Below are 21,338 nucleotides of genomic sequence, written 5' to 3'. Positions count from 1 at the left end.
TGAGGGCCTCACACTTAGTGTATGAATTTGCTCTTGCATAAGTGGAACGGTGCCAAAGAAGAGTATGGGGTATTTCTGTCTCATACGACTTAAAATAAAAGATTGCTGTCGTTTTGAGTGAAATCATGAGCATTTTTTTTTCTACTCCATTTTTACCAGAAGAATGTGTTAGGTTCCCAGATGCCAGATTCAGTTAAAATTTGACACCCCCCTTCATAACCAAAGGCTACAAGTTTGTTGCTCTTTTAATAGCCAAAGAATCACAGAGGCATGAAATTACACTTTATACTGAATCAAACCCATGGTCTGTCCAGGTCAGTATTATCTATGACTTCCATCAGCTCTCTGGAGTCTCAGGGCCTAAATACATGATATGTTTGGGTTGTATATGGAACTCCTTGTGTTTTTTTAGATTCACCTGTCACGTTGGGCCTGATTTGGACTGGACTCCTGCCATGAAGGGAGGGAGTTTTTAGTCTTTTCTCCTACCGTTTTTCCAATTAAAAACTGCCCCGTGGGTTTGATATTTGCATTTTCACAGTGTTTCTTGGGTCATGGTTGGTCTTCCACCATTATCCTGCGGGGAGAGGTCTTTCACATCACCTACTATCTGATCCTTTTAACTGGAGGCGCCACATATAGAACCTGGGACCTGTGGCATGCAAAGCAGATGCTCTGTCACTGAACCCTTCCTAGCAAAGTTCCTTTCCCTATAAGCAGTTGCTTCATATCCAGTGTCCCTCTTGTCTGAAAGATGCAAAACTATAGTGCTTTTTTTAAAAAAAAAAACCACTTTTTATTGGTTCGGGTGATTGGAGTCCTTCAAATTGCACAACACTCTGTTAGAGCAAGAGATGTATGCAACTGGAATGCTTGCGCACAATTCTGTACTGGTAGAAAGGGATGCCAGTTGCAGACATTGTTTAAAATCTAAAGCCCAAAGCATTGCTGTGTGTCTGTGTTTGTACATTTAATCTTTCTGGTGAGTAGTGGATCTTTATACAACATAGCATGTAGAGAACCAAAACACTTCCATTTTAGAGATGGGTTTTAAGTACACAGGCTGCTATCTGGTGGTATCAGTAATAATATATCCAGGTTAAGCATTTGAAATGCAAAATACCAGAGAGATCCATTGCAACATTGGTTTTAGAAAGTTGACCCAGATTAAGGAGAAATGAGAGCTGGAAAGGCACCCATGGGACCTCTAACAAATGGCGCTATTAATGAGTATCATGGAGAATCACACCCCAGCAAGCTTTTAAAAAAATACCCTGATAGCATTTCAATGGATTTTTAAAAGTAAAATGTGATTCATATTTGACTCTGATTCACAAAAACTTACATTGGAATAAATTTTGTCAGTGTTTACGGATGCCACTGAAGTCCGGTTTTTATTCCGGTGCTACAAATGAACACAGCTGCCCATCTGGAATGCTTATAAAATATGTATGCAAGATGAGAAGTTAAACAGTTAAGCCAAGATCTTCCTTTGAAGCTCATCTTTTTACTGAAGAGCAAGTAAGAGGTAGTACTGTGTAGGTGTTGGAAGGGAATTTTGATCATAAGGAGCAGTAAGATGGATGGAATCTTTTTAAAAGGCATGCAGTGGAGGGCATGAGAGTTGGAGGAACATAGATTCTGCAGAGGTATAATGGTACATAAGGCAGAAATATTGGGTAAGGCGTGGTTGTGGTTTGTGAAGAGCTTTGATTGACCAAGAGTTTGTGCTGGATGGTGAGCCAATATAGGGATTTCTCCAGATGTGTATTGACAAAAAGTTATTTTAAGAAAGGTACTCTTGTTTGCTTTCCAGTTCTGTATTTAAGCAGATGTTACAATATACATAGAAAGGTACTATCCAGGGATAAATCTATTTTCTGGGCTGCACATTATATCCTATACAGCAAAATTAGGTGGTAGATTTGACTATCCCGTTTTAGAATACAGGTGAGGGGAGCGTGTTTTTTAATATTCTCTTGCATTAAAATAAATCCCTGAAAGCAGAAAATCAGCACAGCAACATAGGCTGTGCTACAGTTCTGCTTCTTGGTGTGCTAGGTTTTGTTTGTTTAAACGGAGTTTAACCTTTGAAAGTATTCAAACATAGCATCTCTTCAGTCAGAAGGGCCACAGTCCACTTTACCACTGCATTCAGCTACCCACATAGAATTGGCTCACATCAGTTCCTATACTTTCTGCAGACTTTTGTACCATCTTCTTAGTATGCTTTGAATATCAGGGCCAGAAGGGCAAACATCAGACTGTCATAGTAGGAGACTGTGTAATTGGGTGAGATGTCACCTTCCCCTTTGCAATGGTCCCCTCCTGTTAAAAGTACTTGCTAATCAGAGAGTAATAAAGAAAACCAACCCAGGAGGAGGATCTTTTTTTATGCAATGCAATCCAAGTTGGATCGCAGATACAAAAAAGTTGGAACATGTTTTTAGCTCTAAGATTAGGCAAAGCACCTTTTAATGTTTCTCCCTCTCTCCCAGCACCAGATTTAACTTTTAGTTTCTGGTAACGTTTGGAGTGTGGGAGAACTTTGGGATCCGATAGTTACTGAGAACAGCATTCAGTCTCCAAGATCATTGGATGGTGTGATGGGTTAGGGCTTGTGTGCTGTGAGCCAGCAGCTGTCTACACAGTTGACCACCATGTTGAGATGGTTTTCTGAGCATGGGGGGAGAGGGCATCCCCCAGCAGAACATTTCTGCTGTCTTCTTAAACGCACTGCTTTGGGTGGGGGCAGAAGAGATTGGTTTAAATCACTGGATCAAGGCACTTTTAAAACATAGGTTTAAATCAAGTTTCCTATGTTACGTATTTCCTGAACAAGCTTGCTTGCTGCTGATTGCTATAGTGTTTAAGACACATTGAGCCAGTTTGATGTAGTGGTTAAGAGCACGGGACTCTAATCTGGAGAACTAGGTTTGATTCCTCATTCCTCCAGTTGAAGCCAGCTGGGTGACCTTGGGTCAGTCACAGCTTCCAGGAGCTCTCTCACCCCCACCCACCTCATACAGTGTTTTGTTATGGGGATAATAATAACATACTTTGTAAACCACTCTGAGTGGGCATTAAGTTGTCCTGAAGAGCGATATATAAATCGAACGTTATTATTGGTTGGCAATTAAATAGTGCCTATATGCAATTCAGGAGCATAACCCAAAACCTCTTTGCTGGGGGGAAAGAGATGAGATTTCTGCTTCTCTTTCCATATACTTGCACAGATATCAAGCCAAAGAACATACCTGAAGAATAAAGCTGTATTTTTATGCATGCTTTTTAAAGAAGAAATCCCAGGAAACAAACTGGGCACTTGATTCCAAATAGATTTGCATTGTAAGCTTCCTGATATCCCAGGCTGGTATTTACTGGGCAAAATCGCATTTCTTCATGAAAAGGAAGGTAAATGTCTGTGCCAGGGTCCCCAACATGGTGGCCATGGACAACATGGCACCTACCAACACCTTTCCTGGTGATCTCCAATGCTTTTAGAAAAATGAATGGGGCTAGCTGGGGCTTTTGCCCAGCGAAGCTTGTGATTGGCCACTGGAGAGTTTATTGACTGCTGATTTTTAAAATGTTGCTTTGGTAGCAGCTGCCACTACAGTAGGGCTGCCAATCCCCTGGGGCGGGGGATCCCCTGTTCCCACCTCTGACCCCCGACCCCCTGACCCCACTTACCTGGCCAGTGGGGGGGTGCCCCCGGGTGGTGCAGTGCGCCCCCATGCCGGGCCTGTTTTGGGTCAAATGAGACCTGCGGGGGGGGGCGCGATTCAGCCCTTTGGTGAATGCGGGAGCACACGTAGGGCCGCCCTTTGACCCGTGTGGTGATGTCACTTCCTGGAAGTGACATCATCATGCATGCCACATGTGTGAGAAAAAACACCAAAGGGCATGGTGGGTGAGTGCTAGGTTCCCAGTCCCCTGCTGGGGGACTCAAGGGACCTGGCAACCCTACACTACAGCACAATGTGAATAAAGGTAAACTGCAGCAGCCGTTGGCTCCACCTCCTGCAGCAACCATTTTGTGACTGTCCACACCATGCTGTGTCAGAATTCCAAAGGTGTCCATGGGCTCAAAAACGTTGAGGACCCCTGGTCTATATTGTTAGTATTTTCATAAATATTGGCAATTTGAGAGGTAAATATTGTAGGACTTAAGTTGATGTAGAAATACAATCTCACCCACGTGTTCTGTGTATGATCCTAGCATACTACAGGATGGCTTAAGGAAACATGATGGAGACAAGGAGGGGCCATAATGGTTGCAATTTATAGTGCAAAAAACAGGAATTCCCTTGATAATGGCTAGTTTGGGCCCTGGAATACTGTTGGCTGTAAAGAACATTGTAAGGCTTTGATTACTAATCGCGTTCATGAGTTGGGAGAAAGAGTGTGTGCGAGTGCTTTAACTCTGTAGTGTGTTCTACAATGCTTATCTGTACAAGCAGCCTTATATGCCGACTCTCTGTGTATTCCAGTTTTATTGGTTAGGAACTAAAGGTTGTGTGAACTTTGTCTCGTGCTAATAACAAGATATCTTTAGCTATTGCTTGTTTACAATCTTGTCTCAGCAGTAGGGATGCAGGCTTTAATTGGTTTATATGTAGATGAAACAATTAAAGCCAGTGTAGTGTTGTAGTTAGAGGATCTGAGAGCCCGGGTTCAAATCTCTGCTCTGCCATGGAAGCTTGCTGGGTGACCTTGGGCCAGTCACACACTCTTAGCCTAACTTACCTCACAGGGGAAAAGAGCAAGAGTCCAGTAGCACCTATAAGACTAACAAAATTAGTGGTAGGGTATGAGCTTTCGTGAGCCACAGCTCACGTCTTCTGAAGAAGTGAGCTGTGGCTCACAAAACCTCATACCCTACCACTAATTTTGTTAGTCTCATAGGTGGCACTGGACTCTTGCTCTTTTCCACTGCTACAGACAGACTAACACGGCTACCCATCTTGATTTACCTCACAGGGTTGTTGTGAAGATAAAATGGAGGGGAGGAGAATGATGTAACCTGCTTTGCGTCCCCATTGGGGAGAAAAGGTGGAGTATAAATAAAATAAACTTTGGGTTGATCAGTAATGAAGAATTCCGAAACTTATGGTCTCTTGTGCTTTTTTCTCTTTTCAAATATGTTTTCCTACAACATCATGAAGGTAAAAACTTGATTTTTTTCTGGAAGTGGGTCCTGAACCAGAAGTGGCTTTCATAGTTTGGAGCAGACTTGCAAGTGCTGGCTGAAAGGATTTGGGCACTTCTTCTCTATAGAATTAGCTGCATTTCTCTGATCCAGCTTGTTTCTTGCTTCCCAGGGAGAGGGAGGGTTAGAGAGGAGCTAGCCAGATTGCAGGCTGTGGGAAGCCAATGGAGCTGAAGAGTTGTGGAAGGAAACGGGGGAAAAAAGGATCTTTGTGCTGTCCAAACAAATGTTGCGTTTTGCGGCAGCTGCTTTTATTCTCCCCAAATATATTCTCAAGCTTGGAATTCACAGGACAGTACCTAATAACTGGAGATTCTTCTGAAGCTAGCCCTCCCCGGCAGCAGGGCTTTTAGAACACTGACTATAACTTCAGTATGCTACAAGTTAAATGGACTGTATTGTCCAGAGATCAGTTCATTTAAAATAACACATTCAAAAGAGACCGAGAAAGCAGAGGTTTGTTTATTCATTTAAAAGTTTATATCCCACCTTTTTGTTATTAAAACAGCACTCCTGACAGTATGCAGCTTAAAAAATAAAACTAGATACTGTTATTAGCCAGAGTTAACTTTCTTTGGGCTAGTACAGACCTGCAACCTCTCACCTATACCCTGCCCTACAACATAGAGGTAATAAATACTGCCCTGCAGAGTTGTTGGAAAACTGATACAATTCAAGTGAAATGTTTTGAGCTCTTAATTTACTATGTAGGGGGAAAGTATGTATCTAGAATGGACGCAATTTTTATTGTTTGGCATGTATATGGGGCCTGAAGTGTCCTTTGGGTCTTGGACATGCAGGACACTTAATCCACTCCGTCCTACTCCCTGTGTGTGATTCAGACTTGTTCTGGCGTAGTTGGGGTGGGTGGGGGTGGAATCGGCTAGTGTCGGCTCTGATGCAAAAAACTAAACAAAATCTGTGAGGCTTTCTGTACGTGCATTTGTCTTTGATTATAATCAGTGATTGGAGGAGGAAAATGTCCGCTGTTCTCCCCACCCCTGGTTCCTTAGCTTGGTAAAAAAAGTCAGAAACTGTGGGCAAAAGGCTGCTTCATGAAATGGAGCTTCTCACTTTAACACAGTATTGCTTCTGTATGTACCCACGTAGCACTTGCTTTAAATAACTGCAAGATGGTGTCAAAACAAACATGGTTTTTATTTATTTCTGTATACAAAGAAGAAGAGTAAGGTTAGAGCCAATATACCCGCTGAGCATAGCAAATGCTTCCAGTTTGGTATGAGAGCCAGTTTGGTGGAGTGATTAAAAGCGGTGGGACTCTAATCTGGAGAACCAGGTTAGATTCCTCACTCCTCCACTTGAAGCTAGCTGGGTGACCTTGGGTCCGTCACAGCTCTTCCAGAGCTCTCTCAGCCCCATCCATCTCACAAGGTGATTGTTGTGGGGGTAATAATAACATACTTTGTAAACTGCTCTGAGTGGGCATTAAGTTGTCCTGAAGGGCAGGATATAAATCGAATGTTATTATTATTCTCCTCTGCCAAGTATCCATTCTTCCCCTTCTGAAAACACCAGTTTCTTTTGCCTCTCTTGTCCTTACCAAGGTGGATCCATATAGCCTACTGTACTTGCACTGGTTTTTAGAGTCTCTCTACACAAGACATCGTACATGGGAACACTCAAGTGTAGGGAGACACAATGTTAGCTGGGAAGCGTAGTATTAAAAGACAGCACTGGCAGAGAGCGCTCCTCAGAGGGTTTGTTAATTTCACCGTCTCCCCAAAGGCTCAGTCAATTTCACCTCTGAGTTGGGTTTGTATTACATTATAACCTCCCATTTCCAGTCTATGTATACAGTAGTTACTACACCACAAGCAGAATAGCATAGAAATCTTTTTAAAAGTGACTAAGTGGGTAGATAAGCTGATAGCCCTGAGAAATTTCAACTTTCCCTTCCCAGAATGAGCCTTAAAACATAAGTCCCAGGGCCAAACCCCTTCCAACCTATCACTGGTAAATCACTGGAGGATTAAAAGGTGGTTGCAACCAACCCTTCTATATAGCTGTTGATTGATTCAGAAACCTGATACAAGCACATTTATATGTTACATGTAGCTCCATGATTATTTTCCCCATGGGGTTTAAAAACAAAGCAGAATAAAGCCACTTGGACTAACATGTAAAATCTCATGCTTTTCCTCCAGCCAAAGTCACTTCTTCCAAACTGTTTTTATCCCCACTACAGAAAACTTAACAATGCTTGTATTTTTCTACACTGGGGTAAATAGCCCCTCACCACATGCTGTTGATTCATGTTTGGGTTTCTTTGTTTTTTGGGATGGTGGTGGTGGAAATGAGAGCTCAAAATCTGGCCATGCGACATGGCAGTTGTTCTCTCAAAATAGTTAAAATTGCAGCTTGGATCACCTTTACTTAATGCTTTCTCATAACATTCTCCCATGCCAAATAATTCTGGCATAAAATCTCTGATTTGCAACCTACCTTTAAATTGTTTTAAGATGGAGTTGCTCAGGGTTATGTGTGTTTTATAAAAACACGGACAGGGTATCTATGTAAATATCTTGAAAAGTGGATTTCTAGGCTTTATTGGGTTTAAATGTATAATTTACCAGAGAAAGGGTAAGGCATAATGATGTTCCTTTTGTTTCCACTGGGCACTGAATGTGTTGGGCATACTATAGTAGTATGTGTCAGCAGGTAAGCTCATAAAAAGTACAGTCTGCTAATAATACCATGAAATTGTTGGCAAGATTGGGACAGCAGTCCTAAGAACACTTTCCTGGGAGTAAGCTTGATTGAGTTTAATGGGACATTTCTACAGTCCTACTTAGGATTGTTCCCTATGTTACTTTAACGTAGGGGATGAGGGGTGGGGGGAGGGCAGAGGAAGAAGGGAGTTAAAAGGCATGTTTGCCCAATCTTATTTTCAAAAACTGAGTATTTGATAGCCTCTCAGTTTGGGAATATCAAATTACAAGTTTAAAACAGCCCCCCTCCCCTTATTCCTTGCACAAAGAATGTTTCACAAAGCCCTTTCAGTGGCTGCTCTATGGAACTGTTCATACAATTCTGTTATCCTGGGATACCTGCTGAATTTGCTTCACTCTAAAGTTTTGTTGATATGCTCGAACAGTAAATCTGGGGTTAAAGTTAATCGAGTCCGTCGTCCAACAAGACCAGGTGCTCTTTCTTTGCCTCTTTGATCCTAGGATAGATGATCACACAAATAATAGCAGGACTGTGATTACTGATGGATGCCCTTCACAGTTCATTCTATACAAAATACATGCCAAATGACCTCACGTGGTCAACATGGGTGCTTGGCTTAAAAGTTGGGAATTCCTTGTTTGCAGAAACCTACTTCATGTTTAAATGAAGTGATCAAAGCCTTCTTGGAGTGCTCCTTGGCAGGTGGTGGCAGAGAATAACATGATTAAATACTTTTCCATGAAAGCTGTTCCCAACATATAGTCTGTCAGAGAGAAGGCTAGTGTAGAATTCGTATCCCTGAAACCCAGTTTTCTGGGTTTTTATATGAGCATTTTATATGAGGCATTCAGTCATGTGATTGTTCCCCACCAGGAGCTGTTTTACCTCATGCTGAGCTGTTTTCATTAACTGGGCCAGATAAAGGGTTGTTGCCTTGATATAATGGTCCTGTGATGTATCTGATTGGTAGTCCCTGAAAGCTTATACCATAATATATCTGGTAGTCTTTAAGTGCCATAAGACTCCTTGTTTGTTGTACACGGGATGGCCACCATTAACCTTGATTATATAAAACATGCTGTGAGTATTGCTCAAATATTGCTTTGAAATGAGAAGACCTTTCAGAAGTGTGGTCATGCAGTGTCAGACGACAACATTTAATCCTCCTGCAAACTGCTTTTTTAACCCCTGCCTCTTCTTCACCTTCCCTGCTCTGAAGGCTGTGTGTGGCAGCCAGCTTTCTAGCTGTGGAGCTTCAGGTAGGTGCTGCTTCAACTGGAGTTGGGTTTCCCATCTCACCCTGCCATTTTGTCTTGGCCTTGGTCAGATGCAGCCACTTGCCCATTGTAGTGCAATGCTTTGCGGCTGCCCTTGGTCCCTAACAATGTATTTAAAAACCAAAGTGCTGCTGTGTATGTCAATGGCACTGTTTAGAAATGGATTCTACGCCATCCTCTTGCTCCCTCTGCTCTTCCAAAAGACCTGCATGGCAGTTGAGGCCTGCATCTTATTGACCGTTGGAGGGCAACCTGCCTCCTGCAGTGTTGCATGCTGCCAGAGTAATGCATCTGCAATAAACCACTCATGCCTTGCTTCCCCCTTGTTTTCCCCCTCTCTTTGTCTCCCCTAACGTTTCCAGTTCTGCCCAAAGCAAGCATTGAAGTGGAGTCTTACTCAGCTCACCCTGGTGACCTCCTCCAGTTGCGCTGCCGGCTACGTGATGATGTTCAGAGTATCAACTGGGTACGAGATGGGGTCCAGCTGTCAGAAAACAACCGGACGCGCATCACAGGGGAGGAGGTAGAGGTCAGGGACGCCGTGCCTGAGGACTCAGGGCTGTATGCCTGCATGACCAACAGTCCCTCGGGAAGCGAAACCACCTACTTCTCCGTGAATGTCTCAGGTTTGTAGCGGGCCGTGGAAGGATGACTAGTGCTTAGTTGGTGTTGGCCTAGCATCTTCTTGGGCAGTGAGACACCTGCTTTTGATGCCATTCCTGATCTTGAACAAATCTCATGGAGTCCCAGCCTCAGTGCCTTTCAGAAGGTTGCAGAGCGGAGTGTTCAACTGGTAAAATGAGAGGTGATGGGACTTGAGTCAGTCACACCGTTACCATTCAGAAGCCCTTTCTCCAATCTCAGATGTGTGTGCGAGTTGCTTGTAGTGAAAAAAGTCCTCTGTTTTGTATGCTCTTGTGCTCTCTTTATTTTTATTTATGTACTCAACCCCGACATTGAAACAAGGCCGGGCTCAAAATTTAAACCCTTGGCTGTGGAGATAAAGTCTTTCCCATTAGGGCTGGATAAGTAACTGTACATCATGTGGAGCTACCTGTTCCTTCCTCTCTTAATGCCTTCCTTCAGTTGGTGTTATGTGTAAATTTATCCTTGGAATGAAATGCCTGTCGAATCAGTTTCCTTAATGATAACAAGGGTATGCTCATAGCAAGCAATATGACACGTTTGGATTGGTAGGCAAGAGGAAACGTATGTAATAATGATAACTGCGCTTATATATTGCTCTTCAAGACAAATTAGTTCCCCACTCAGAGCAGTGAACAGTCAGTGCTGTTACTATCCTCACAATGCAGCTGGGGAGCTAGGGCTGAGAGAAGCGGCTCACTCTAGGGCCACCTGCGGAACTCATAGCAGTAGCAGAATTCGAACCAGCAGAGTGCTGGTTTGCAGCTCAACCACTTAGCCATTATGCTATCGTTGCTGTCCCCCTCCAGTGTTGCTAAGAGGTGTCAAGGCCAGGCCCTCCCTGACTGTTTCTAAGGGTGCCTTCTTCAGACTCTGCTGTATGGAACACTGGCAGAAATAGTAATGACATTTGTTTGAGAACTGCCCCCCCCTCCTTGTAGCCAAGGCCTTTATTGAGCTTTTCCAACTGGAATGGTTGTCGGTAGTTGCAGCTAGAAACAGTTATGATCTGTCACCATTTTAAAAAAGCAAACTGTGTTATAGGATAAAATGTTTACTGGGCTATACCACTTCAGAGTGCTCTTGGGAAGAGGATTGCATATTTCAGTACTCTCACAAGGTTTATTAAAAAGGCCTCTGCAGATAGAAAGTCTTGTGTCAAAGAGAAGGGTTCTAGCTATCTCCTGATATACTAACGTAGGGATATTTTTCCCCCCAGGGATATGTTCAGACTTGTAGTCTTCTACCTGCAGTCTGTGCTGGTATAGTCCAGAAACCGTTTTACCATATGATGAGCTGTTTAGTTAGCCTTGAATTATCAGAAGACAGCTAATCTACATTCAACTATAGATAGTCTCAAGAAGACTGTTGAATGGCCATCTCAAACACAAGAATCCACAATTCTGGCAGGCTTTAGTAGCTAGCCCAAATGCATGCACGTTAGCCAGTGTTCCTCCCCGGTGGGGTAAGGCCTTTATTGTGATGTCAGGCTGCAATTCAGTGGCATTGCAAATGTGTCTTCAGACCTGTGTGACATTAGCAATAAATCCCAACCTTCCTCCTAAACTCAGTGCTAGGTATGGAAATGTGGGTTTGCCCCTGCTGCGATGAGCTTCTGAGCTGTTTAGGAAACAAGATATTTTGCTGACTTCCTGAGCTTTTCCAAGGCTCAGTGTGGGGGTCAGTGAGATACCCTGTTCTTCTCCAGGCTTGAAAGAATGGCAGGGAATCTCTCTAGAATGCATTCGCCAATAGCAATTAGTTTTGTGGGCTTCTGCTCAACTAAATAATCTGTCCAATGCAGTGTTGTTATTGTTTTCTTCTTGCACTCTTCCCTTCTTGCTTATTGGCCCAACTGTAGAGCACCTAGAGTCCATTACAAGGGGCCAGCAGATTTCAGCACATCAAACTGATTTTCCTAAGGTGGTGTGTTCCGTGGAGGAAAATACATGCATGTGTAGTTGAAAGATTCATAGCTGTATTGTAACCAATAGAAAGAGGTGCTGGTATGCATGTTTCCTGTCTCCTGCTTCCTGGCAAGGTAGCATAAAAACTGATGTTGGCCACCTTCTTTCCCAGATGCTCTTCCTTCTGCCGAAGATGATGACGACGATGACGATTCCTCCTCAGAGGAGAAGGAGACAGATAACTCCAGACTAAACCGTACGTGTGACCTTATTGGAGGAAGGGTGGGATAATAAAAGCTCCTGATCAATAGTCAGCTGCAAGTTCTAATTACAGCCTGGGGTTTTATCTTGCAGTGCAAATACCACTGGAGGCTGTGATTCTTTTCCATCTAGATCTCTCTGCTAGTAATTTTGTGCCCATGTTGAAACTTGGATAATTTGTCAGTTCTCTCACCTCTTGAGGGGACTGGTGAGAGGGCTGTTCCGTATCTCTCAGATTGCTTTGGGTGATGAGGACAGGTGGTCTTAGCCACATGTGACCATTCTGTTTAAGTAATATCTGGTAAGCGAGGCAGAGCGATAGGCTGGTATAAGACAGGGCAGCAGGCAGGTTGTCTGGCGGTGCAAAGAGATAACATGGTATTCCTTCTGTACAACACATCAGGTTCTGGGAGAGCAACAGACATGAGAGGCTCAGGGTTTGCTTTCAGGTGTCACCAGATTTGTAAGATCAGGAAGATTCCAAGTGGTGAACATCGTTTTGAATGGTTTCCAGTTCTCTGACCAGTGTTCGCAGTAGTGTGAGAAAACAGAAACCAGTGACTGACCTGCAGAGCTCCCAGTTAAAGTTCTGTGGCACAGAACACTCTTTTTTCCCATGCTGAGGTGGGAAAATGCCTTTTTCCTGGTCACAGGTGACTGCCTAGTAGTATGTGTGCCATGTGCTAAATGCTGCATAAGTTGTATCTTACTCCCATGTCCTTTACTTGTTGTCTTTTCAGAAGCCATAGCTCCCTACTGGACATACCCCGAAAAAATGGAGAAGAAACTTCATGCTGTTCCTGCTGCTAAGACAGTGAAATTTAAGTGCCCGTCCAGTGGGACACCCACTCCTACACTGCGCTGGCTGAAGAATGGCAAGGAATTCAAACCTGATCATCGCATAGGCGGATACAAGGTAGGTGTTTCTGTTGTCTAGCTCCTCAGCAACTGCTTCCGGAACAGAGAGCAGGTTTTAAGACTACAGAAGCTGTGATGGAAAGTGCTGTCAAGGCACAATCAACTTATAGTGACTCTGTAGGGTTTTCAAGGCAAGAGATGAACAGAGGTGGTTTGCCATTGCCTGCCCCTGCATAATGATCCTGAACATCCTTGGGGATCTCACATCCAATTACTAACCTGTGGTTCTAAATAAATAAAATAAGCTAAGACAAGATAAAAAGAATTAAAACAAAGCTTCTACGGATGGAGCACTGCCTTCGCGTCTGTGGTTCTTAAATTGTTATATTGAGGCTAATGGGTTTGGTCTCTATTTCAGTTCTAGTGTCTTGATAAAGTTAGTCATTGAATGTCATTGAAGCAGCAGTGGTGTGCTTATGAAGGTGAAAAGGTGCATCATAAATGTAAAGGTGAACATTAGAAATACACAATTGTTAGGACACCGTGTGCCCTGGATAGCCTAGGCCAGCCCGATCTTGTCAGATCTCAGAAGCTAAATACGGTCAGCCTTGGTTAGTAATTGGATGGGAGGCCTCCAGTGAAGACCAGGGTTTCAGAGGCAGGCAATGGCAAACCATAAGAGACGTATGAGGGTTGCCGTAAGTCAGCTATGACTTGATGGCACTCTCAACCACCACTAGCAAACCATGTGGAGGGGAACATTGACCTCAGATGAAACACCCACATTTCAAGGGTACGCTACTGAAGTAGCTTTTTTCAAGGATGAGAATCTTTAATGGGTAAGCCTATTTTTAGTTGAATAGAAAATGATGGCTTTTTTTAAATTAGTGGGACTGAGGGAGGGGGGCGGGATTCGTGTGTTTCTTTTTAAAGATGGTCTTTTCAGTGGTGAAAAAATTAAAGAGGATCTTCTAACAAGGAATATTTTAATTATTTATTAAGCTTTGTTCATTGGAGTAGTAGGATAGGGGTAAAATCCCTCTGACCAACAAAGTAGTTGAAAAGCAGGAAAGTAGGCAAAGTGAGAAGGTGGAATTCATTGTTAGAAATTACTACATAATAGAATCGGGTTCATTAAAAGAAGATGATTAATCAATCAAGAGTTTAATAAAAGAAGTTAGGGTGTTATGGGGGGCTATGGCTGACTTCTAAAGCTCCTGGCAATTTCAGTCCCCTGACATCTCTTATTCAGGGTTTTCCAATAACAGAGAAGGGATCTCTGCCTGAGATCCTGGAAAGCCAATAGCATTCAGAGTAAACAGTGCAAACCTGTGATTTGAGTTGGTATAAGGCAGTTTATTGTGCTCATCTTCTGCATCCAAAATCCTAATATCGCGTGTGGCTTCTTCATCATTTCTGAATTTCTTTAACACCAAGCAGAGATGTTCGGCTAGATGCATGACAGTGCAGGAGGCATTCTGGCACTTGTTACTGAGCACTGTTGCCTTGTTTTGGATGCCTTTTCCATTCGCCTCCAGTTAGAACAACTTGTTTCCGTCCTGGGTGACTCGCCAGCACAGCATGGCCTTTACATCTCCCACCACTAACGTGGTCCAGGCCCCTGCACGTTAATAAATACTTAGGTAGCAACAAGCCATTGACACAGACAAGTTGTCCTGATCTAGTTTTTCCTCTTTCGTCTGGTCAAAAGAAACTTTGCCTGAGGAATCAATAGTGGCTTTAATGAGACACGGATGAGGCTCATGAATCAGACGGTCCCTGCTGTTTTCTCCTGGGCTGAACCAGTCGAGCAGTGGCTCCCTGACACTTCCTGAAAGCGATGGTTCTTTCCAGCAAAAATCAAGCTGCAGCTCCTTTCATTTTAATCTGGCTCCTAAAGCTCTTCTTTTTATTATCTTAGCTGCCTGAGCTGGCCTGTAAACTGGTTCCCTTGGCTAACCTTGGTAGCAGCTGCAAGAGAGATATGAATCAGCCCTTCAACTGTGGAAGACCTTTTTGAGCCTTGCCTTAGGAAATATGTTCAGATCAGCAAGCGTGGTTCAGCATCTCAAGTCTTACGATGGCAAAATTAAAAGGCTTTAAGTATCTGAGAATTATCTGATGTAACTACAGCTGTAATACTCCATCCTGGAAGGCTGGTGCCTGTTTCTTTTAACAATTCCCAAACAGCAACCTGCAGAAATTTTCCTCCCTGCTTTGAAGTTCTTAAAGAATCGGGCACCTTTTCTCCAGGTTAGCCACCCTTGAGATTAACTAACATGTGAATGAACTCCAGGGATTGGCTGATGTCCCAGGAAGTCCCACCAAAACATCAGAAATCCAGCCACATTGCAACTCTGTTGATTTCATTCCATTCTTGGGTGGAGTTCCCTAAGTCTAGTCCAGAAGGAAAAAGCAGAGAGGAGAGAGAATTAGGGCAGAGGATGTTGTCACAGACATAAAGTATTTTTCTAAAAGCATCTCAATTTCTACACCACTTCAGAACTGTTAAGATTTCCTTCAAGCCTGGGTTTATGCAGTAGATCATGATGTTCCCTTTCAGAAGTATTTTTCCCCTCCCACTTCATGTATATGGAGAAGTTTGCACAGTCATGTTTTCCTGGACTGTATGTACCACTTTAGGTTGCTGTGGAATGGATGGAGTTCCATGTGTGAATGCTTCCACACCAAAAAGAGAATCCTGAGATTAAAACTTCTATGCCTTTATTGTTGTTGTTTTAAGTTATGGGTGCGGTCATCTACCCCAAATACCAGATTTGGTGTTTGTGGAGTGATTGTGCTTGCAAGGCAGAATCTGCACAGCCCTGTTTAGTCTTGGGCATCTTCTTTTGTGTGGAGGAGTAGCTGGAATATTTTCAAAACCGGTTCCTGTGCTGGCAAAGGGAACTCGTCCCACTCGTCAATAATATCAGTTTCCAGATGTAGCTGGCTCTGTGGTCAGCCCAGCAGCTGGCAGCAATTACTCCCCCTGCATATAGCAAAAGGGGGAAACATGACCTCAAAAGGCAATTACGTGCAGTCTAGAACACGCAGCACAGAAGCTGGCGAGACCTTTGGCCTGCTCGGAGATGAAAAGGCATGTCTTTGATCAACTGCAGAAAGGGGGCAGGATAAGAATGAAGTTGTCAGACCCTCCCGCCCCCAGCTGTCTATCAGCAAGTCATCTTTCTAAGCCGGTGGTGTCCTCTTCCCCACAGGTCCGCCATGCAACCTGGAGTATTATCATGGACTCGGTGGTGCCATCGGATAAAGGCAACTACACCTGCATTGTGGAAAACAAATACGGGACCATTAACCACACCTATCAGCTTGATGTAGTTGGTAAGGAGACCTGGGAAGGAGAATGGGGAAGTTTTAAGAGTTTGGACAGTCCTCAGTGTAAAGTTACAAGTGCATTTATTTCTCAGAAATGTGCCGCGGGTAGAAGAAGGAAAATGCCAACCCTAGGCTTCTGGCATTGTGTCAGCAGGTACTGCTGGATTACTAGCTGTGCCTTCTCTTGTTGCCTACACCACTCCCACCCCATATCACACTATAGTCGGCCGTGATCATCTACTGTAAACTCTGCTGTAGCCAATACAGCCCCACTGGGCTTATGGAGATGTTGATAAGATGTATGTATGGGGTGGAGATCAGAGTATGGATCCTGAACTTTTCAAAGAGGGGAAAAGGATCATGACATGTTGCTCCATAAATTGAAAAGATAGTGAAGGGAACTTAGTGTGCACACACATCTGCAATAAACTGCCGAATTGTAAGAGTTAAGCAATGTTACTGTCTCAGTACTTTTATTTTGAGGTTTTGAGAATTGGGGAAAGAGGGTTGAGCTTATGAATTTGCTTTATACTTTGTCTAGTTCATAATGCTTAGTCTGGCAGCAGCCCTCCATGGTCACAGGTGGGGGGCCTTTCCCAGTCCTGCTTTCTGAGAATGTTTTTAAAGCAGATGTGTTTGGGGTTGAACATGTGGTCTTGTGCATGAAAAGCATGTGTTCCACTACTGAAGTGCAGCTCTTCTCTTTGAAATTTGAGATTTAGGAAGATAGGGACATAAGAATTACTTTTCTGGATAAGACAAATCTGGCCAATAAAGAGACAATAGACTGGCATTTAAAAGGAGTTGTACAGATTCATGGAAAATAGTTCTGCCAGCTGTTAGATTAAGTGAAACTTCCATGTACAGCAGCAGTATATCTTTGAACACCAGGTGCTGGAGGCAAGTGATAGGGAAGACCATCATCTTCATGACCCTGATGGTGGCTTTGGAGGAGCGCCATGATGCAGTGGTAGAACACCAGTTTTGCATGTTGAGAGTATCACCGTTAATCTTCTGCATATCCCGATCAAGGATCTTGTATAGCAGAGGAGGAAAACATCTTTCTGTACATGAAACTCTGCAGAGCTACTGCCAGAGTAGATGATCTTGAGCTAAGTGGATGAGTGGTTTGACTCTGTATAAGTCGTATGTTCATATGAGTTTCTCAGAGATAATTACAGACAGAATGCCCTTGTTTAGTGGGCCAAACAGTTTTTGATCTCTGGAATAAGAGAGAGAGTGTATACTATTTACGTTGGTAAATGTTCTTATTTACATTAAGCCTTCGACAATATACTGTTCTTATTAACTGTTGTTTGTTTGTTGATGTTGTTTGGAAAAATGGAAAATTGTTGAATAAAAATATATTTTTAAAAAAATTACAGACAGAATGATACATGTGGTCAACCTTGCAGATATGTTCTCATCTGCCCATAGATACCTATGCTACTCATTTTATGATACTCTCTGACTGCTTGAAAATGTCTGGTGGCTTGGAAGTTGTTTTCATGTTTCAGATTTTCAGTGGCTCTTGAATTCTGCAAGTTCTCTCTGAGGTTCTCTCAGGCAGCTGTTTGTTGTTGCTGCCTCTTTCTGGCCCTTGGCAGGCATGTGGATTGTTCCTAAGAGTTCCTTGTATATGCTCAGATTATCTGGAAAGGGTTAGAGAAAGTAAGTGGGTGAATTTTGCTTTTTAGTTGCAATTTTGTACGAATTGTGGCTATCGCGGGATGTGCATCAGCTTATCAAAGCAGAAGAGTTTTTCTTGATTGAGTTGGGCCCCTATGTTTCTCAGGCTGGGGATTTAATTTATTTCTAGTGTTATGTTCATGATAATTTCATGGGTCAGACAGAGACTCACTCCCCTCTCCTTGCCACCCTCCCCAATTAATCTTTTTATTAGCCTTAATTCCTAACCAGGCAGGCCAATCTCCGCTTGTTCCACTTGTGGAGTTGTTCTAAATGCCACTAAATGAACCATTAAGAATGCAATTTAATTTGATTACAATGAGCAAACTGAAGGGAATCGTCTGCAAGGAGGAACAAAGAGGTTTGTTAACGCTCACTCACTACAGTAGCCTGCTCTTTGTTAATCGGCCAGGCCCTCATTAGGTTTGTTTGACCTTTGACCTCCTGATGAATAGGTAGCCGTGTTTACTACCTTCCTTGCACCCCCTGAATCCCAGCTCTTATTCAGTGACAAGAATTTCACCTGCTTGGTTTTCTTTTACTGCCATCAATGAGGTTTGTCTTGATGCTTTCAAGTGCAAGGAAGCCTGATTCATCAGCGTAGGTGATGATGGGAAAGGCTCCATTGGGGATTTGAACCAAGAACCTCATGAGATCTAGCCCAGTGAGCCAGTTGGGCTCTGTTCTTGATCCTCATTGTGAAACAGCAGGAACATGGGCTTGCCTGCTCAGTGAGAACTAGGCCTTCGTGGCTTCAGAGCGTTCTTCAGGCACAGAAGGAATGAGGCTTGTGCAGCATGCTGTTGTCAGACAGTATGAAGCCTCAGGCTTAGCCAGGCCTGGTATATTTATTTATTGGTATGTTTTATTTAAAATATTATGCCACCTTTCTATCCAGTTCAGGGTCCTCAAAACGTTAAAACAACTTTTAAATGCATATAAAACAACAAAAGGGGGACCCACAAGGACTTGTGGAGGGCATCTCATTTACCCCTCCCCCACTATTTCCTCTTTTCCTTCCTTGAAAGCCCCATACCTTCTCTCCGTTCCTGCTTTCTTCTCTCATTCCTACTCATCAGCCAAGCTACCTTTGTTTGCCCTCTGTCTTCAGCTTTCCCTCCTTGCCTCCCTCTGGCACCCTCTACCTGAGAAAACTTTGGCCCCTGGGCCAGGCCCACTTATGCAGTGGCGAACCCCCAAGGACTTGCAGGTAAGGTTGCCAGATATCCGGTTTTCACCCAGACAGTCCAGTATTGCCTTGGACTGTCTGGGGAAATGTCCTGAAAATACCAGACACCTGATTGGAGGGGAGGGAGGAGAAGAGGAGGAGGGGAAAGTCAAGGAAGGGGAGGGAGTGGCAGCAGCGGAGGGAGAGCCCATAGATGTTCCTTCATTTTGCCACAGCAGAGGGGAGAGAGAGAGTGGGAAACTCTGAAGTGCTCCTCCTCCATCCTGGCATTAAGAGGCGGCTGGGCTGGAGCCCTAGCCAGGCAGGGGCAGCCCTGAGAGCAGCATGGCAGAGGTCAGCCAAAGGAAGGAAGCGGAAGCGGAGGCTGCCAGCTAGGGCAGGAAGGAGGACTTGGGCTGATTCCGCACACATTGGATAATGCACTTTCTCTTTAGAGATCATCTGGAACTGAATTTTTTGTGAGTGAAACAAAAAATCCACTTCAAAACAATTGCAAAAGTGCATTATCCAACGTGTGCGGAATGAGCCTATATCAGGAAGGAGAAGCCACTATATCACTGGCTTTCATGGGGTGGCTGCTGTTGAAGAATAGCAAACAGTAGCCTGGGTAAATCATGCAAGTCATGTGGTACCAACTTGCCTGATGGTTGCTGCTGCAGCTGGCTCCGATGTGTATTCCCTTAAAGGCCAAAACAGCCCTGGAAACGGCCCTGCCCCTCACCTGTCTTTTGCTGGCAGAAACCAAGGCTTGAAATCTGGCAATACTTTTATGGTTGCTTAGCAACAGCCATTGAGGGCATTTGTTTCTTAAAGCTACAAGCACTTATATTATTTGGAGGGGGAGCTAACCCTTCAGTTTATTCTCTTTTTTTAGTTTCAAATTTTTCTGCATTTCTGGATTATTTTCTAGGTAAATCCATGTTTCATGTTCATGTCTCCAGTCTCTAAATAGACATATCCACAGATTGGCCGTGTTGAGAATGAGATATATTGACCATGAAAAACAATTCAACAAAACACAAACACATAAACATAAATAGGGAGGAGGGTCAACAAAAGTCACTGAGGGAATACCAAACAAAACAGAAAGGTTGGACCAAAACCAACAGGTTGAAATTAAATCGAAAGAGTTTTCGGCTAAACTTTAGGAAGAACTTCCTAATAGTTAGAGTGGTCCTTCAGTGGAACAGGCTTCCTCGGGAGATGGTGGGCTCTCCTTCTTTGGAGGTTTTTAAGCAGAGGCTAGATGGCCATCTGACAGCAATGCTGATTCTGTGAACCTAGGCAGATCATGAGAGAGAGGGCAGGAAGGGTTACATCAGTGCTTAGTTCTTGTGGTCCCTTCTAGCAATTTTCTCCTTTCTAGCAATTTTCCGCAGGCCAGTTCAGCTAGGGATCTTGATGGTGTTTTGACATCTTTTGGGTATGGAGTAAAGGGTTTGTGTAGGGGAGAGGTAGTTGTGAATTTCCTGCATTATGCAGGGGGTTGGACTAGATGACCCTGGAGGTCCCTTCCAACTCTATGATTCTATGAAAAACATCACCTGCTGGCACAAGACAGGTGGGACAAATGAATCTCTGTGGGGAGGGAATTTCATAATTTCAGTGCCACAACTAAGAAGGCCTTTTCTCAAGTTGCCTCAGGTGGCAGAGACACTGAAACAGGGCTTCGGAGGATGTTGGTAGTGGTCAGGTAGGTTCATAAACACTTGGAGCTTGGTCTTTTGTCTTTCCCTAGTCAGTGATGCAGTACTTTCTGTCTGTCCTGCTTCAGAGCCTTGTCCAGTGCCAGCAGCTGTCACGGGAACCAGGAAACCCTCAGCTGAAGAACACACAATCTAAGTCTGGATCGGAGTATGGCTGGACACAGCCTGGCCCTGACAGGCCTTTGAGAACAGTGTTTCACTTCACTTCTGGTGAGGTAAATCAGGACACTGTTACTGTTGCCCAGGTTAATTGTACTGTGCAGCGGTATCTTTCTTAAGAACATGAATTCAGTACACTATGAAGGCTTCTGCTTTCCATAGTTGCACTGCAGAATCACAAAAATAGGCATTGGAGACAGTTCAGCTTCATAAAGAACTTGGTTTTCTCGCTCACTCTTCCTTTCACAGGTTTCTAAGTCACTAAGCCTGCAAAGGTGGGCTCACTGCATACAGCAACATATCATTAAGCTTTCAAAGCAAAATTTCTAGTAGTTGGCAGCAGAACTACTGTGTAGTTCTGGCCCTGCAGAAGTGAAATAAATTCTGTGAAATATGTAAATATGTTCA

The 21,338-nt window shown here is 43.7% G+C and overlaps 1 protein-coding gene across 3 annotated transcripts in view; it reads left to right on the top strand.

The window, feature by feature from the left end:
- Positions 1–21,338, top strand: part of FGFR1 (fibroblast growth factor receptor 1) — a 93,767-nt gene that overhangs the window by 46,837 nt on the left and 25,592 nt on the right. For 2 of the 3 annotated variants that reach the window (XM_054998438.1, XM_054998437.1), the window contains exons 3-6: positions 9,543–9,806; positions 11,905–11,988; positions 12,734–12,909; positions 16,070–16,193. In XM_054998438.1, coding sequence (XP_054854413.1) covers positions 9,543–9,806; positions 11,905–11,988; positions 12,734–12,909; positions 16,070–16,193 — 648 coding nt within the window. The remainder of the gene's footprint in view (positions 1–9,542; positions 9,807–11,904; positions 11,989–12,733; positions 12,910–16,069; positions 16,194–21,338) is intronic. The other variant, XM_054998439.1, reaches the window with a different exon arrangement.

The sequence above is a fragment of the Eublepharis macularius genome, chromosome 14, assembly GCF_028583425.1.
Source record: "Eublepharis macularius isolate TG4126 chromosome 14, MPM_Emac_v1.0, whole genome shotgun sequence".
NCBI classification, from domain to species: domain Eukaryota; kingdom Metazoa; phylum Chordata; class Lepidosauria; order Squamata; family Eublepharidae; genus Eublepharis; species Eublepharis macularius.
The sequence above is the reverse complement of the archived record's forward strand: the minus strand, read 5'-3'. Positions and strand labels throughout refer to the sequence as shown.